Source organism: Globicephala melas, chromosome 13, assembly GCF_963455315.2.
Source record: "Globicephala melas chromosome 13, mGloMel1.2, whole genome shotgun sequence".
NCBI lineage: Eukaryota > Metazoa > Chordata > Mammalia > Artiodactyla > Delphinidae > Globicephala > Globicephala melas.
Window position 1 is genome coordinate 4,544,829 of NC_083326.1, and position 20,496 is coordinate 4,565,324.

Genomic DNA, 20,496 nt, shown 5'->3' on the forward strand with positions numbered 1-20,496 from the left:
TAATGAGAATATAGTTGCTCTTCTTGTGTTTTTATTTGTACCTTCTGTAGGGTTCCCCTTATGGCTAGAATGTAGAAGACTGTTGGAAAAAACCTTGCTCCTACAATAAGAAAATATCAGAAACACTAAAAAAAATTATATTTTTTACCAAAAAGTGACCCCAAAACTATAGATCCATTTAAGTCTAAGTGAAGTAGTTTAGAGAAGGATGAGCTCTTCCTATTTAAGTAGAGAGTGGTAACCATTTTCATTGCTGGGAGTATCTGCCAAGTTAGGACACAAACACATGTAGGATTGTACTTGCCAAAGGAGAAACCAGCTGAAATTTTAATGGCCACACGCTGGCAACTGGAATCTGAGAAGCCCAACCACAGATACAGTCTTCTTCATTAGCCAATTCTAACCCTCATGTCTTTAGCTGAGTAGTACATGCTAGCACAGGAAGTTTCAGGCAAAGGCTGCAAAGCAGTGAGAGATCCTACAGTCTCACCATACTCATATCTGAAAGACCTGCTGAGGTAGGGGACTGCCCCTCCTTAAAACCTGAGGTGATTTGATGTTAAGAATTAAATTATCACCTATTCAACTCAACTCCTAATATATGGAAGAGATTAGATCCCCAACTTAGCAACCAGAGAAAGAAAAGGGTGAGTCTTTCATAAGGAAAATATTATCTATATTACACTCTAGTATTATTTTATATACAATATCCAGCATCCAACTAAAAAAACATGAGACATGCAAAGAAGTAGGAAAAACTGACCCATAATCAAGACTTTAAAGTTAACACAAGCAAAACTACATATAAACCAGATACTGGACTTATCAGATAAAGAGTTTAAAATCGAAGTTATGAAACTGAAAAACAGATTATCTGAAATGAAGTCACTGAACTGGCTTAGAGAAGACCAAAAGTTAGACACACATATACCTTATCACTTGATTTTCAACAAAGAAACCAAGGTAAATCAATGAAGAAAGAAAAGTATCTTCAACTTATGGTGCTAAAACAACTGGACAAATGTCTACAGGAAAAGAAGAGCAGAAATGGAAAAAATGGTAGGTAAATACAAAACATTACTTTTCAATTCTTTAAAATAATTTTTTTAAAAACCTCAAAGTCTAAAGCAAAAAATAACATTTGGGGGTTTATACATATTTATAAATAAAATATATGAAAACACTAGCACAAACGACAGAGGTAGGTGAATGGAATTATAGTGTTGTAAAGTTCCTATATTTCACATGAAGTTGTAAAATATTACAATTTAAGTAACATTCTAAATAGAAGATGATGATAGGGGATATACACTGTAATCACGAGAACACTCACTGAGAAAATAATACTAAGTGATACTGCTACAAATTCAAGAGAGTAAACAGAGTGGATTCAAATATAAATATATTCGATTAATCTAAAGAAGTCAGAAAATCAGGAACAGAGGAACAAAAACCAGATAGCACAGACAAAAAAGAAATAGAAAAATGGTAACCCAAACCCAATGATTATTAAGAACTACATTAATTATAAAGGAACTAAATACTCCAATTAAAAGACAATGATTGTTGGGCTTCCCTGGTGGCGCAGTGGTTGAGAATCTGCCTGCCAATGCAGGGGATATGGGTTCGAGCCCTAGTCTGGGAAGATCCCACATGCTGCGGAGCAACTGGGCCTGTGAGCCACAACTACTGAGCATGCGTGTCTGGAGCCTATGCTCCGCAACAAGAGAGGCCACGACAGTGACAGGCCCGCGCACTGTGATGAAGAGTGGCCCCCGCTTACCACAACTAGAGAAAGCCCTCGCACAGAAATGAAGACCCAACACAGCCAAAAATAAATAAATATATTAAAAAAAAAAAGAAAAGACAATGATTGTTAGATTAAGTAAGACATAGAAAGGTATCCACAAGAGACACATTTTAAATTTAAAGATGCAGGTAGACCAAAAGTAAAAGGATGGTAAAAGTAAATATACCATGCCACCTGTGAAATAAGAATATATGGTGATGTTTATATGAGACACATTTTATAAAAAGGGTCACTTCATCAGCAGGACAATTTAAATGTGCACCACTTAATAACAGAGATTCAAAATACATGAAGCAGGGGCTTCCCTGGTGGCACAGTGGTTGAGAGTCCGCCTGCCAATGCAGGGGACACGGGTTCGTGCCCCGGTCTGGGAAGATCCCACATGCCGCAGAGTGGCTAGGCCCGTGAGCCATGGCCGCTGAGCCTACACGTCCAAAGCCTGTGCTCCGCAGTGCGAGAGGCCACAGCAGTGAGAGGCCCATGTACCGCAAAAAAAAAAAAAAAAAAAAAAAAATACATGAAGCAAAAACTGACAGGACTAAAAGGAAAAACAGACAAATCCAAAGTCACAGTTAAGAGATTTTAACCCTCCTCTCTGTGACTGGTATAACAAATAGAAAGAAATCAGACAGAGTCAAGATTTAAACAATACCATCAATGATCCTAAGTGACACTTAGAGTAACACTACAATTGAACAACATTTTTAAAAGTATAAATGGAACTCTCATCAAGATAAATAAGCCATGTTGTGGCATAAAATAATTTTTAGTAAATTTCAAAGGACTGAAATCATACATAGTGTATTTGATTCATAATGGAATTAAGTGAGAAATCAATGAACTATATAGAAAACCCCCATACTTCTAAAAGACCAGACTTCTAAATAATCATGGATCAAAGAAGATATCACAAGAATTCGAAAAAACTTTAATGATAATAATAATTAAATAACAACGAAAGGGGGGGGGCGCCTTCAAGATGGGGGAGGAGTAAAACATGGGAGATCACCTTCCTCCCCACAAATACATCAAAACTACATCTACATGTGGAACAACTCCTACAGAACACCTACTGAACGCTGGCAGAAGACCTCAGACTTCCCAAAAGGCAAGAAACTCCCCACGCACCTGGGTAGGGCAAAAGAAAAAAGAAAAAACAGAGACAAAAGAATAGGGACGGGACCTGCACCTCTGGAAGGGAGCTGTGGAGGAGGAAAAGTTTCCACACACTAGGAAGCCCCTTCAATGGCGGAGACGCAGGGTAGCGGGTGGGGGGGGGAAGCTTCGGAGCCACGGAGGAGAGCACAGCAACAGGGGTGCAGAGGGCAAAGCGGAGAGATTCCCCCACAGAGGATGGGTGCCGACCGGCACTCACCAGCCTGACAGGCTTCCCTGTTCAGCTGCCGGGGCAGGTGAGCGCTGGGCGCTGAGGCTCAGGCTTCGGAGGTCAGATCCCAGGGAGAGGACTGGGGTTGGCTGCATGAACACAGCCTGAAGGGGGCTAGTGCACCACAGCTAGCCAGGAGGGAGTCTAGGAAAAAGTCTGGACCTGCCTAAGAGGTAAGAGACCATTATTGTTTCAGGGTGAGCGAGGAGAGGGGATTCAGAGAAACACCTAAACGAGCTCCAGAGATGGGCTCAAGCCACAGCTATCAGCGCGGACCCCAGAGATGGGGATGAGACACTAACACTGCTGCTGCAGCCAACAAGAAGCCTGTGTGCGAGCACAGGTCACTATCCACACCTCCCCACCCGGGAGCCTGTGCAGCCCGCCACTGCCAGGGTCCCGTGATCCAGGGACAACGTCCCTGGGAGAACACATGGTGCGCCTCAGGCTGGTGCAACGTCACGCCGGCCTCGGCCACCGCAGGCTCGCCCCTCATTTTGTACCCCTCACTCCCCCGAGCCCGAGTGAGAAAGAGCCCCCTAATCATCTGCTCCTTTAACCCTGTCCTGTCTGGGCGGGGAACAGATGCCCTCAGGCAACCTACAGGCAGAGGTGGAGCCAAATCCAAAGCTGAGCCCCTGGGAGCTGTGCGAACAAAGAAGAGAGGCAGCTGCTCCCAGCAGCCTCGGGAGCAGCGGATTAAATCTCCACAGTCAACTTGATGTATCCTTCATCTGTGGAATACCTGAATAGACAACAAATAATCCCAAAATTGAGGTGATGGACTTTGGGAGCAACTACAGGCTTGGGGTTTGCTTTCTGCATCTAATTTGTTTCTGGTTTTATGTTATTCTTAGTTTAGTATTTAGAGTTTATTATCATTGGTAGATTTGTTCATTGATTTGGTTGCTCTCTTCCTTTTTAAATTTTTTTTATATATATATATATTTTCCTTTTTCTCATTTTGTGAGTATGTGTAAGCTTCTTTGTGTGGTTTTGTCTATATAGTTTTGCTTTTGCCATTTGTCCTAGGGTTCTGGCTGTCCTTTTGTTTTTCTTTTTTAATATAGTTTTTAATGCTTGTTATCATTGGAGAATTTGTTTTTTGGTTTGGTTGCTCTCTGCTTTCTTTCTCTCTTTTTTTTTTACTTCCTAGTTTTTTTATTTTTAATAATTTTTTTCTATTTTAATTATTTTATTTATTTATTTTCCTACTTTCTAATTTTTTCTTCTCTCCCTTTTCTTCTGAGCTGTGTGGCTGACAGGGTCTTGGTACGATGGTCAGGTGTCAGGCCTGAGCCTGTGAGGTGGGAGAGCCAAGTTCAGGACATTAGTCCACCAGAGACCTCCTGGCCCCACGGAATATCAAACAGGGAAAGGTTTCCCAGAGATCTCCACCTCAACGCTAAGACCGAGCTGCACTCAACAACCAGCAAGCTACAGTGCTGGACACCCTATGCCAAACAACTAGCAAGACAGGAACACAAAACCACCAATTAGCAGAGAGGCTGCCTAAAATGGTAAGTTCACAAACACCCCAAAACACACCACTGGACGTGGCCCTGCCCACCAGAAAGACAAGATCCAGCCTCATCCACCAGAACATGGGTGCCAGTCCCCTCTACCAGGAAGAGGTACACAACCCACTGAAACAACCTTACCCACTGGGAGCAGACACCAAAAACAACGGGAACTATGAACCTGCAGCCTGTGAAACACAGACCCCAAACACTGTAAGTTAAGCAAAATGAGAAGACAGAGAAATACACAGCAGATGCACAAGGGGAACACCCACCAGACCAAACAAATGAGGAGGAAACAGGCAGTCTACCTGAAAAAGACTTCAGAGTAATGATAGTAAAGATGATCCAAAATCTTGGAAACAGAATGGGGAAAATACAAGAAATATTTAACAAGGACCTAGAAGACCTAAAGAACACACAAACAATGATGAACAACACAATAAATGAAATTAAAAATTCTCTAGAAGAAATCAATAGCAGAATAACTGAGGCAGAAGAACGGGTAAGTGACCTGGAAGATAAAATAGTGGAAATAACTACCGCAGAGCAGAATAAAGGAAAAAGAATGACAAGAATTGAGGACAATCTGAGAGACGTCTGGGACAGCATTAAACACACCAACATTCGAATTACTGGGGTCCCAGAAGAAGATATTAAAAAAGGGACTGAGAAAATATTTGAAGAGATTATAGTTGAAAACTTCCCTAATATGGGAAAGAAAATAGTCAATCAAGTTCAGGAAGCACAGAGAGTCCCAAACAGGATAAATTCAAGGAGGAACACGCCAAGACACATTTTAATCAAACTATCAAAAATTAAATACAAAGAAAAAATATTAAAAGCAGCAAGGGAAAAGCAACAATTAACATACAAGGGAATCCCCATAAGGTTACCAGTTGAACTTTCAGCAGAAACTCTGCAAGCCAGAAGGGAGTGGCAGGACATATTTAAAGTGATGGAAGAGAAAACCCTACAACCAAGATTACTCTACCCAGCAAGGATCTCATGAAGATTCGATGGAAGAATTAAAACCCTTACAGACAAGCAAAAGCTAAAAGAATTCAGCACCAGCAAACCAGCTATACAACAAATGCTAAAGGAACTTCTCTAGGCAGGAAACACAAGAGAAGGAAAAGACCTACAATAACAAACCTAAAACAATTAAGAAAATGGTTAACAGGAACATACATATCGATAGCTACCTTAAACGTAAATGGATTAAATGCTGCATCCAAAAGATACAGACTGGCTGAACGGATAAAAAAAGAAGACCCTTATATATGCTGTCTACAAGAGACCCACTTCAGACCTAGGGACACATACACACTGAAAGTGACAGGATTGAAAAAGATATTCCACGCAAATGGAAATCAAAAGAAAATTGGAGTAGCAAATCTCATATCAGACAAAACAGACTTTGAAATAAAGACTATTACAAGAGATAAGGAAGGACACTACATAATGATCAAGGATCAATCCAAGAAGAAGATATAACAATTGTAAATATATATGCACCCAACATAGGAGCACCTCAATACTTTAGGCAAATGCTAAGAGCCATAAAAGGGGAAACTGAAGGTAACACAATCACAGTAGGGGATTTCAACACCCCACTTTCACCAATGGATTGATCATGCAAAACGAAAATAAATAAGGAAACACTAGCTTTAAATGATACATTAAACAAGAGGGACTTAACTGATATTTATAGGACATTCCATCCAGCAGATTACACTTTGTTCTCAAGTGCTCATGGAACATTCTCCAGGAGAGACCATATCGAGGGTCACAAATAAACCCTTGGTAAATTTAAGAAAACTGAAATCATATCAAGTATCTTATCCGACCACAACACTATGAGACTGGATATCAATTACAGGAAAAAATGTGTAATAAATACAAATACATGGAGGCTAAACAATACACTACTAAATAACCAAGAGATCATTGAAGAAATCAAAAAGGAAACCAAAAAATACCTAGAGACAAATGACAATGAAAACACAATGATCCAAAACCTATGGGATGCAGTAAAAGCATTTCTAAGAGGGAAGTTTATAGCTATACAAGCCTACCTCAAGAAACCTCTCAAATAAACAATCTAAACTTACACCTAAAGGCACTAGAGAAAGAAGAACTAACAAAATACAAAGTCAGCAGAAGGAAAGAAATCATACAGATCAGATCAGAAATAAAGGAAAAAGAAATGAAGGAAATGATAGCAAAGATCAATAAAACTAAAAGCTGGTTCTTTGAGAAGATAAACAGAATTGATAAGCTATTAGCCAGATTCATCAAGAAAAAAAGGGAGAAGACTCAAATCAATAGAATTAGAAATGAAAAAGGAGAAGTAACAACTGACACTGCAGAAATACAAAGGATCATGAGAGATTACTACAAGCAACTATATGACAATAAAATGGACAACCTGGAAGAAATGGACAAATTCTTAGAAATGCACAACCTTCTGAGACTGAACCAGGAAGAAATAGAAAATATAAACAGACTAATCACAAGCACTGAAACTGAGACTGCGATCAAAAATTTTCAAACGAACAAAAGCCCAGGACCAGACAGCTTCACAGGCAAATTCTATCAAACATTTAGAGAAGAGCTAACACCTATCCTTCTGAAACTCTTCAAAACACAGCAGAGGGAGGAACACTCCCAAACTCATTCTACGAGGCCACCATCATCCTGATACCAAAACCAGACAAACATGCCACAAAAAAAGAAAACTACAAACCAATATCACTGATGAACACAGATGCAAAAATCCTCAACAAAATACTAGCAAACAGAATCCAGCAGCACAATAAAAGGATCACACACCATGATGAAGTGGGGTTTATCTCAAGAATGCAAGGATTCTTCAATGTACACAAATCAATCAATGTGATAAGCCAAATTAACAACCTGAAGGAGAAAAACCTTATGATCATCTCAACTGACGCAGAAAAAGCTTCTGACAGTATTCAACACCCATTTATCATACAAACCCTCCAGAAAGTAGGCACAGAGGGAACTTACCTCAACATAATAAAGGGCATATATGACAAACCCACAGCCAACATCATTCTCAATGGTGAAAAACTGAAACCATTTCCTCTAAGATAGGAAACAAGACAAGGATGTCCACTCTCGCCAATATTATTCAACATAGTTTTGGAGGTTTTAGCCACAGCAACCAGAGAAGAAAGAGAAATAAAAGGAATCCAAATCGGAAAAGAAGAATTAAAGCTGTCACTGTTTGCCGATGGCATGATACTATACATAGAGAATCCTAAAGATGCCACCAGAAAGATACTAGAGCTAATCAATTAATTTGGTAAAGTAGCAGGATACAAAATTAATGCACAGAAATCTCCTGCATTCCTATACAGTAATGATGAGAAACCTGAAAGAGAAATTAAGGAAACACTCCCATTTATCACTGCAACAAAAAGAATAAAATACCTAGGAATAAACCTACCTAAGGAGACAAAAGACCTGTATGCAGAAAACTATAAGACACTGATGAAAGAAATGAAAGATGATACAAACGGAGAGATATACCATGTTCTTCGATTGGACGAATCAATATTGTGAAAATGACTATACTACCCAAAGCAATCTAGAGATTCAATGCAATCCCTATCAAACTACCAACAGCATTTTTGACAGAACTACAACAAAAAAATTTCACAATTTGTATGGAAACACCAAAGACCCAGATTAGCCAAAGCAATCTTGAGAAAGAAAAACGGAGCTGGAAGAATCAGGATCCCTAACTTCAGACTATACTAAAAACGTACAGTAATCAAGGCAGTATGGTATTGGCACAAAAATAGAAATATAGATCAATAGAAAAGGATAGAAAGCCCAGAGATAAACCCATGCACACATGGTCACCTTATCTTTGATAAAGGAGGTAAGAATATAAGATAAACTCATGCACATATGGTCACTTTATCTTTGATAAAAGAGGTTAAGAATATACAGTGGAGAAAAGCCATCCTCTTCAGTAAGTGGTACTGGGTAAACTGGACAGCTACACGGAAAAGAATGAAATTAGAACACTCCCTAACACCATACACAAAAATAAACTCAAAATGGATTAAAGACCTAATAAAGGGCAGACACTATAAAACTTTTAGAGGACAACATAGGCAGAACACTCTATGATATAAATCAAAGCAAGGTCCTTTTTGACCCACCTCCTAGAGAAATGGAAATAAAAACAAAAATAAACAAATGGGACCTAATGAAATTTACAAGCTTTTGCACAGCAAAGGAAACCATAAACAAGATGAAAAGACAACCCTCAGGATGGGAGAAAATATTTGCAAATGAAGCAACTGACAAAGGATTAATCTCCAAAATATATAGGCAGCACATGCAGCTCAATATCAAAAAAAACAAACAACCCAATCCAAAAATGGGCAGAAGACCTAAACAGAAATTTCTCCAAAGAAGATATACAGATTGCCAACAAACACATGAAAGGATGCTCAACATCACTTATTATTAGAGAAATGCAAATCAAAGCTACAATGAGTTATCACCTCACACTGGTCAGAATGGCTATCATCAAAGAAATCTACAAACAATAAATGCTGGAGAGGGTGTGGAGAAAAGGTAACCCTCTTGCACTGTTGGTGGGAACGTAAACTGATACAGCCACTACGGAGAACAGTATGGAGGTTCCTCAAAAAACTCAAAATAGGACTACCATATGACAGAGCAATCCCCTTACTTGGCATATACCCTGAGAAAACCATAACTCAAAAAAAGAGTCATGTACCACAATGTTCACTGCAGCTTTATTTACAATAGCCAAGACATGGAACCAACCAAAGTGTCCATCTTAGTGTCAACCTAAGATGAATGGATAAAGAATATGTATATATATACATATATACAATGGAATATAACTCAGCCATAAAAAGAAACGAAATTGAGTTATTTCTACTGAGGTGGATGGATCATACAGAGTGGAGTAAGTCAGAAAGAGAAAAACAAATACTGTATGCTAACACATATATATTAAATCTTAAAAAAAAAAAAGGTTCTGAAGAACCTTGGGGCTAGACAGGAATAAAGATGCAGACATAGAGAATGGACTTCAGGACATGGGGAGGGGGAAGGGTAGGCTGGGAGGAAATGAGAGAGTGGCATGGACATATATACACTACAAAATGTAAAACAGATAGCTATTGGAAAGCAGCTGCATAGCACAGGGAGATCAGCTCATTGCTCTTTGCCCACCAAGAGGGGTGGGATAGGGAGGGTGAGAGGGAGACGCAAGAGAGAGGCCATATGCGGATAGATGTATATGTATAGCTCATTCACTTTGTTATACAGCAGAAACTAACACACCATTATGAAGCAATTATGCTCCAATAAAGATGCTGAATAATAATAATAATAATGAAAAATAACTTATTAAAACTTTTGGTATGAAGCTAAAGTACGGCTTAGAGGGAAATTTTAATTTTAAATGCTTACATTAGAAAAGAATTAATGACCAGTCCCTCCCATCAGGAAACGTGCACAATCCTCTTAGATAGCCTCATCCAGCAGAGGGCAGACAGCAGAAGCAAGAAGAACTACAATCCTGTAGCCTGTGGAACAAAAACCACATTCACAGAAAGGTAGACAAGATGAAAAGGCAGAGGGCTATATACCAGATGAAGGAACAAGATAAAACCCCAGAAAAACAACTAAATGAAGTGGAGATAAGCCAGCTTCAAGAAAAAGAATTTAGAATAATGATAGTGAAGATGATCCAGGACCTCGGGAAAAAAATGGAGGCAAAGATCAAGAAGGTGCAAGAAATGTTTAATAAGGACCTAGAAGAATTAAAGAACAAACAGAGATGAACAATACAATAACTGAAATGACAAACACACTACGAGGAATCAACAGCAGAATAACTGAGGCAGAAGAACGGATAAGTGACCTAGAAGACAAAATGGTGGAATTCACGGCTGCAGAACAGAATAAAGAAAAAAGAATGAAAAGAAATGAAGACAGCCTAAGAGACCTCTGGGACAACATTAAACACAACAACATTCGCATTATTGGGGTCCCAGAAGGAGAAGAGAGAGAGAAAGGACCCGAGCAAATATATGAAGAGATTATAGTCTAAAACTTCCCTAACACGGGAGAGGAAATAGCCACCCAAGTCCAGGAAGCGCAGACAGTCCCATACAGGATAAACCCAAGGAGAAAGACACCGAGACACACAGTAATCAAACTGGCAAAAATTAAATACAAAGAAAAATTATTGAAAGCAGCAAGGGAAAAACGACAAATAACATATAAAGGAGCTCCTATAAGGTTAACAGCTGATTTCTCAGCAGAAACTCTACAAGCCAGAAGGGAGTGGCATAACATATTTAAAGTGATGAAAGGGAAGAATCCACAACCAAGATTACTCTACCCGGCAAGGATCTCATTCAGATTTGATGGAGAAATCAAAAGCTTTACAGACAAGCAAAAGCTAAAAGAATTCAGCCCCCACAAACCAGCTCTACAACAAATGTTTAGGAACTTCTTCTCTAAGTGGGAAACACAAGAGAAGAAAAGGACCTACAAAAACAAACCCAAAACAATTAAGAAAATGGTCATAGGAACATACATATCGATAATTACCTTAAACGTGAATGGATTAAATGCCCCAATCAAAAGGCAGAGGCTCACTGAATGAATACAAAAACAAGACCCACACATATGCTGTCTCTACAAGAGACCCACTTCAGACCTAGGGACACATACAGACTGAAAGTGAGGGGATGGAAAAAGATATTCCATGCAAATGGAAATCAAAAGAAAGCTGAAGTAGCAATACTCACATCAGATAAAACAGACCTTAAAATAAAGAATGTTATAGGAGACAAGGAAGGACACGACATAATGATCAAGGGATCAATCCAAGAAGAAGATATAACAATTATAAATATATATGCACCCAACATAGGAACACATCAATACATAAGGCAAGTGCTAAAAACTATAAGAGGAAATTGACAGTAACACAATAATAGTGGGGGACTTTAACACCTCACTTACACCAATGGACAGATCATCCAGACAATTAATAAGGAAACACAAGCTTTAAATGACACAATAGGCTTCCCTGGTGGCACAGTGGTTGAGAGTCCGCCTGCCGATGCAGGGGACACGGGTTCGTGCCCCGGTCCGGCAGGATCCCACATGCCGCGGAGCGGCTGGGCCCGTGAGCCATGGCCACTGAGCCTGTGCTCCGGAGCCTGTGCTCCACAACGGGAGAGGCCACAACAGTGAGAGGCCTGCGTACCGCAAAAAAAAAAAAAAAAAAAAAAAATGACACAATAGACCAGATAGATTTAATTGATATTTATAGGACATTGCATCCAAAAACTGCAGATTATACTTTCTTCTCAAGTGCACATGAAACATTCTCCATGATGGATCACATTTTAGGTCACAAATGAAGCCTCAGTAAATTTAAGAAATTGAAATCATATCAAGCACCTTTTCTGACCACAACACTATGAGATTAGAAATCAATTACAGAGAAAAAAAGTTAAAAAAACCCACAAGCACATAGAGGCTAAACAATACATTACTAAATAACCAAGAGATCACTGAAGAAATCAAAGAGGAAATCAAAAAATACCTAGAGACAAATGACAATGAAAACATGACGATCCAAAACCTACGGGATGCAGCAAAAGCAGTTCTAAGAGGGAAGTTTACAGGAATACAATCCTACCTAAAGAAACAACAAACATCTCAAATAAACAATCTAACCTAACACCTAAAGGAACTAGAGAAAGAAGAACAACCAAAACCCAAAGTTAGTAGAAGGAAAGAAATCATAAAGATCAGAGCAGAAATAAATGAAATAGAGACAAAGAAAACAATGGCAAAGATCAATAAAACTAAAAGCTGGTTCTTTGAGAAGATAAACATAAACCATTAGCCAGACTCATCAAGAAAAAGAGGGAGAGGACTCAAAATAATAAAATTTGAAATGAAATAGAAGAAGTTACAACAGACACCGCAGAAATACAAAGCAGCCTAAGAGAATACTACAAGCAACTCTATGCCAATAAAATGGACAAATTCTGAGAAAGGTATAACCTTCCAAGACTGAACAAGGAAGAAACAGAAAATATGAGCAGACCAATCACAAGTAATGAAATTAAAACTGTGATTAAAAATCTTCCAACAAACAAAATTTCAGGACCAGATGGCTTCACAGGTGAATTCTATCAAACATTTAGAGAAGAGCTAACACCAATCCTTCTCAAACTCTTCCAAAAAATTGCAGAGGAAGGAACACTCCCAAACTCATTCTATGAGCCCACCATCACCCTGATATCAAAACCAAACATACTACAAAAAAAGAAAACTACAGACCAATATCACTGATGAATATAGATGTAGAAATCCACAACCAAAGACTAGCAAACAGAATCCAACAACACATTAAAAGGATCATACACCATGATCAAGTGGGATTTATCCCAGGAATGCAAGGATTCTTCAATATACACAAATCAATCAATGTGATACACCATATTAACAAACTGAAGAAGAAAAACCATATCATCTCAATAGACACAGAAAAAGCTTTTGACAAAATTCAACACCCATTTACGATAAAAACTCTCCAGAAAGTGGGCATAGAAGGAACCTACCTCAACAAAATAAAGCCCATATACGACAAACCCACAGCAAATACCATTCTCAATGGTGAAAAACTGAAAGCATTTCCTCTAAGATCAGGACCACAACACGGATGTGCACTCTCGCCACTACTATTCAACATAGTTTTGGAAGTCCTAGTCACGGCGATCAGAGAAGAAAAAGAAATAAAGGGAATACAAATTGGAAAAGAAGTAATACTGTCACTGTTTGCAGATGACATGATACTACACATAGAGAATCCTAAAGATGCCACCAGAAAGATACTAGAGCTAATCAATGAATTTGGTAAAGTTGCAGGATACAAAATTAATGCACAGAAATTTCTTGCATTCCTATACACTAATGATGAAAAATCTGAAAGAGAAATTAAGGAAACACTCCCATTTACCACTGCAACAAAAAGAATAAAATACCTAGGAATAAACCTACGTAGGGAGACAAAAGACCTGTACACAGAAAACTATAAGACACTGATGAAAGAAATGAAAGATGATACAAACAGATGGAGAGATATAGCATGTTCTTGGACTGGAAGAATCAATATTGTGAAAATGACTATACTACCCAAAGTAATCTGCAGATTCAACTCAATCCCTATCAAATTACCAATGGAATTTTTCTAGAACTAGAACAAAAAATCTTAAAATTTGTATGGAGACACAAAAGACTCCGAATAACCAGAGCAGTCTTAAGGGAAAAAACGGAGCTGGAGGAATCAGACTCCCTGACTTCAGACTATACTACAAAACTACAGTAATCAAGACAATATGGTACTGGCACAAAAGCAGAAATATAGATCAATGGAACAGGATAGAAAGCCCAGAGATAAACCCACACACCTATGGTCAACTAATCTATGACAAACGAGGCAAGGATATACAACGGAGAAAAGACAGTGTCTTCAATAAGTGGTGCTGGGGACACTGGACAGCTAGTTTCATGTACATGTAAAAGAACGAAATTCAAACACTCCCTAACACCATACACAAAAATAAACTCAAAATGCATTCGAGACCTAAATATAATACCTGACACTATAAAACTCTTAGAGGAAAACATAGGAAGAACACTCTTTGACATAAATCACAGCAAGATCTTTTTAGATCCATCTCCTAGAGTAATGGAAATAAAAACAAACAAATGGGACCTAATGAAACTTAAATGCTTTTGCACAGCAAAGGAAACTACAAACAAGACAAAAAGAAAACCCTCAGAATGGGAGAAAATATTTGCAAACGAATCAACAAAGATTAATCTCCAAAATATGTAAACAGCTCATGCAGTTCAATATTAAAGAAACAAACAACCCATCCAAAAATGGGCAGAAGACCTAAATAGACATTTCTCCGAAGAAGACATACAGATGGCAAAGAAGCACATGAAAAGCTGCTCAACATCACTAATTATTAAAGAAATGCAAATCAAAACTACAATGAGGTTTCACCTCACACCAGTCAGAATGGGCATCACCAGAAAATCTCCAAACAATAAAAGCTGGAGAGGCTGTGGAGGAAAGGGAACACTCTTGCACTGTTGGTGGGAATGTAAATGGATACAGGCACTATGGAGAACAGTATGGAGGTTCTTTAAAAAACTAAAAAATTACCGTATGACCCAGCAATCCCACTACTGGGCATATACCCTGAGAAAACCATAATTCAAAAAGAGTCATGTACCAAAATGTTCATTGCAGCTCTATTTACAATAGCCAGGACATGGAAGCAACCTAAATGCCCATCGACAGACGAATGGATAAAGAAGATGTGGTACATATATACAATGGAATATTACTCAGCCATAAAAAGGAACGAAATTGGGTCATTTGTAGAGACGTGGATGGATCTAGAGACTGTCATATACAGTGAAGTCAGTCAGAAAGAGAAAAACAAATATCGTATATTAACGCATATATGTGGAACCTAGAAAAATGGTACAGATGAACCGGTTTGCAGGGCAGAAATTGAGATACAGATGTAGAGAAGAAACGTATGGACACCAAGGGGTGAAAGTGGCTGGGGGGCAGAAGGGGGTGATGAATTGGGAGATTGGGATTGACATATATACACTAATATGTATAAAATGGATAACTCATAAGACACTGCTGTGTAAAAAAATAAACAAAATTAAATAAATAATGTATAGAGGCTCAGACAAGAAAAAAAGAATCAATCGAAAAAAATACAAAAGAATCAATGACCTAAATTTAAGCTACAAGGATCTAAAATGACCAAATTAAATGGGAAGTAAGTAGAAGAAAATAATGCAGAATAGAAATAAAATCAAGCAGTAAAAAGGCAAACACAAGAGAAAAGTTTAAGAAGCCAAAAACTGGTTCTTTAAAAATATTAACTGATAAAGCCCCTGCAAGACTTATCAAGAGAAACGTCAAACTATCAACATTTTAAGTAAAAAATGGGTCATCAAGATTTACTTGATATTGCAGACAACAAGAGGATAACAGATTAGAAATAACTTTATAGCAATAAAATCTACCATTCAGATGAACAAAATATCTTATAAGACACAAGTTAGCACACCAACACAAAAAATTGAAAATCTAAATAACTCTCAATTTAAAAAACCCTTCGCTATAAATGATGGCTTCTCTGGTAGAAGCTATCAAGTGTTTAAGGAAGAATTAATTCCAATCCTATGCAGTCTTTCAGAAAATATTAGAAAACCTCATCCAATATATTTTGATCCCAGCATAATTATGATATTGAAACTACAGAAAAACATTACAAGAAAACTAAAGACCAAAATCTCTCATAAACATAGATGTGAAAATCCTTTTAAGAACATTAGCAAATCAAATCCATAAATATTTTAAAAGTATAATTTATCATAACCAAATAAGGTCAAAATTCATTTGTTATTAGAAAAATCATTTAGTGGAATTCACTCAAGAAGAGTAAAACTGTATTATCTTCTCAATAGATGCAGAAAAAGTATGGGCAAAATTCCACAGCCACTCATTACAAACACTCAGAACGCTAGGAACAGAATGGAAAATCCTCAATCTGATAAAGATAATCTATTAAAAATCTATAATTAACATCTAACTTATTGGGGGAATTATTAAATGTATTCCCCCTATGATCAAGAACAATGCAAAAATATCCATTCTTAGTATTTCTATTCAATAGTTTACTGTAGGTCTCAGCCAGAACAGAAAAAGAAGAAAGCATAAAGATTAGAAAGCAAGAAGTAAAACTGTCTTTATTTAAGAGATGGCAAGGTAGTATGTATAGAAAATCTTAGGAATCTACAGAATACTAGATACAAAAAGTGATTTTAGCAAAGTTCAGGAAAAAAGATCAACATACAAAAATCAAATTTTATTCTATATCCTAGGAAAAAACAATTAAAAATAAAATTGAAAAATAAACATTTACAATAGCATGAAAAGGTTAAAACAGTGAAGAATGCATCTAATGACAGAAATGCTATATATCTATGCTAAAAACTGTAAAACACTGCACAGATGGCATAGCCAATAAGACCACTACCTTTAAGTTCTCAAACCTGACCCTCCGTTCTTGACAAATAACCTTATTTTCCTATTTTATTTAGAAGATTGTAGTCATGAAGATTAAACTGCTTCTGCTTCTGGATCTCAGTCCCTCAATTTACTTCTAATTTTCATGCAATCAAGTTTCTTCCTTTTTCTTAATGGTTAATTCATCCTTTTATATTTTCTTTAAATATACTCACATAGTATTTACTGTAAATTAGGAACATTTAACTTCTTTACAAAAATTAACTATTAACAACCCTATGGGTTTGGTACTATAATTATTCCTAATTTACAAATAAGGAAACTGTGTGCCTCGGTCATCTAGCTAGTATATAGCAGAGGGACAATTCAAACTCAGGTAGTCTAGTTCAGAGTCCAACCATACTATCCTGCCGCTATGCATTTGGTTAGAGAAGCTGTCTCCTAAGTGGGGTATGTGAACCTTGTCTAGGGGTATACAAAATGACTGGCTCGCAAGAAAAAAAAATTAGAACTAAATCAAACTTATATTTCTTGTGATGTTCAGCCTGATCCTTAATGTCCACAAACTTTAAAGAATGAAGGCTTGACCGGAGAAATTTTTAAAAAAAGAAAAAGCAAAGCGAAAAATAACAGGTACTTGTTCATACAGTTCTGTATTCTGCATTATTTGTCCTACAGTTACTTTTTTGTTTGTTTATATTTATTTATTTATTTTGGTGGGGGAGGGTCACACAGCTAGATCTTAGTTCCCCGACCAGGGATTGAACCCATGCCTCCTGCAGTAGAAGCGGAGTCCTAACTACTGGACTGCCAGAGAATTCTCCTCTGGTTACCCTTTTAAAAAATATTAACTCCTTCTGTTCCAGCAGAGCTTGAAAGATCAATTTAATTATGTCCTTCCCTCAGGGAAGGTATGGACCAGAGTTTAAAAACAGGTTAATTTTGTTCTAAATTGGGACCCTGCATCAGTCAGAAAATTCTTCCCATGGCACTGAGAGAACAATAGATAGCAGGTAGAAGACTGGTATTTAAACCAACTTTTAGCATCTCATGAATCAAATATTCACACTGTTACTGTCATTACACTAAATAATTTTAAATGTGTCATTTTGAAAAGACAGTAACATTTCCCCCCACTGAAACAGAATTAGAAATATTAGGTTACGTTCAAAGCTAGCCCCAAAACATTGAATTCATTTTAGTTGATTCAGCTTATTATCCACTTTTAGATTTTGACCATTATCATAACCAATGATTATATTCATCTTATTGTTCTTCCCATGTTTCAGCTATATTATAGAATAGGCATTTGTGCACTAACTGGAATCCTTATGGCCTTTTGTGCCTGGCTTCTTTCACCTAATATAATGCTTTCAAGGTTCATCAACGTTGTAGCATGCATCAGTACTTCATTCCTTTATATGGCTGAATAATATTCTAACGTATGGATATAAATCATTTAATTTATCCATTAATCATTTGATAGACAGTTTGGGTTGTTTCCAATTTTGGGCTACTATGAATAATGCTTACATGAACATTTGTTTACAAGTTTAATGTGGACATGTGTTCAATTTTCTTGGGTGAAATTGCTGGGTCTATTGTTATACTATATTTAACTTTGAGGAATAGCAAATCTTTCCAAGGTAACTGAACCATTTTACATTCCCATTAGCAACATATGAAGACTCCAACTTCTCCAATCTTCATTGAGACTTCCCCCCTTTTTGATTATAGCCATTCTAGAGGGTGTGAAGTGATATGTCATTATGGTTTTGATTTGCATTTCCTTGATGATTAATGATGTCATTAGGGCATATTTTTATTGGCATTCACTTCTAAGTGTCACAGTAGCAACTGTCCATCAACATGACTGATTTAGGAATACAGTTCTTTGACACACATGCATTTCTTAGGAAGATATATTCGGAAATCTAAATGTCATTTGCCGTAAGATATTTGCATTAAGATGTATAATATAGGGAATTCCCTGGAGGTCCAGTGGTTAGGACTCTGCGCTTTCACTGCTGAGGGCAGGGAACTAAGATCCCACAAGCTGCACGGCCAAAAAAAAATTTTTTTTTAAAAACATACATTATTTCCAATGATCATCATCTACTTTTCTTGGTTATCTACTATTTTGAAAAGCTATAAGTATGATTAGCTATAGCAGAAACTTCCTCACTTGGGAGTCTAAATAATGGAAGAATTTAAACAACAGAATTATTGTAAAAGCCAACCACCCCAGCCCCCACCATGTAAAAAATAACTTAGATTATCATAACTGCAGAATGCTTTAGTATAAACTGTGTAGAAAAGCGGATGCTATAATTTGGGAGGTTGTGATATTAAGGTGTCCAATCCTTAAGATATAACCAGGGTGAAATAGATCAAAACATACAATTACAATGACATCACAGCTATTTCACTGGTGACCTGTTAGTTCTGATGGGTTATATACATTTTATTACATAACAACTGTTTTAAAGCTTTGATGTGTGTAATATCTATTACACGTCAATTTTTTCTTCACTGTGTTTTAAGCTGATAGCTAAATATTAGAAATTAATTGCATTAGGTCAGGTACAATATACAAGGCATTTTGTGTAAACAATCTACTATAATTCAGAACTCACTAGTAAGTTAAAAGAGCACTGAAAAGCTGATCCCCATCTCTTACTTCCAAGTTCCTCTGAAAGTCTGTTATTGGGATAATTAATTAGAATCTTTCATCACAAAGACATTTATTCATAGAGTACCTAAAACTTTAAACAGAAGCACAGAATATCAATATTTTAAAAAGAAAAGTGAGTGTTCTCCCATTTTTATTTGTTTACTCTAATAAGAGAAAATTCTAACAATTATTCTGCAGAGTAGCATACGTTAATCTTTCACTGACTCCTCTCTCTGATGATTCAAATATGATTATTAAATCAAGATGATTCTTTTTTTTGATATGTCCCAACTTCTCTAAATGTAAGGGTTATGAATAACTCTAGTGAGTTTCCAACAAGGCAAAAATGTGTATCTAATTACTGAGGAATTTTCAAAAATATTTTTACCTGTATCCATACTTTGGTTCAACTGTTGATCACTTGTTTCTCCATCTTCACTGATATATCCAGGAGGTGGCGTTTCTAAAAAAGTTTAGAACAAATCACGTACAGGTTCAATTTAATCTCATGGCCTTTTCTCCCAGCTACCAAAGATAACCAACAAATCACTCCAAATAACATAGGAATGTTACATAACATCTCTATAAAAAGCAATATTGGATACTGAGGGCTTAAGATTCAGGTTCTGATCCAAACCTTATAGGTGAATCCTTAAAACTTACTTGTAATATAATTGAGCTCTCTGTGCATATTTTCTTAGCTATTATTTACATATCTGGCTCATTGTCATATGTGTATTTTCTGGGGCAAGAGCCAAAAACATAACTTCAAAGATGCCTCAGTTCTGATCGGTATGTTTCAAAGAATCTAGTACCCATAATTATGATTATTTTTTAACCTAATGGCCATCATGGATGGGTACTTAAGAGATGATTAAAGGACACACAACACAGGCAAACAAGATTTTGGATTACAAAATAATA

At 37.1% G+C, this 20,496-nt stretch overlaps 1 protein-coding gene across 2 annotated transcripts in view; it reads right to left on the reverse strand.

Moving 5' to 3' along the window:
• Positions 1–20,496, reverse strand: part of SMAD2 (SMAD family member 2) — a 96,164-nt gene that overhangs the window by 13,441 nt on the left and 62,227 nt on the right. For both annotated transcript variants that reach the window (XM_060310224.2, XM_030867875.3), the window contains one exon: positions 19,961–20,035. In XM_060310224.2, the coding sequence (XP_060166207.1) occupies positions 19,961–20,035 (75 nt within the window). The remainder of the gene's footprint in view (positions 1–19,960; positions 20,036–20,496) is intronic.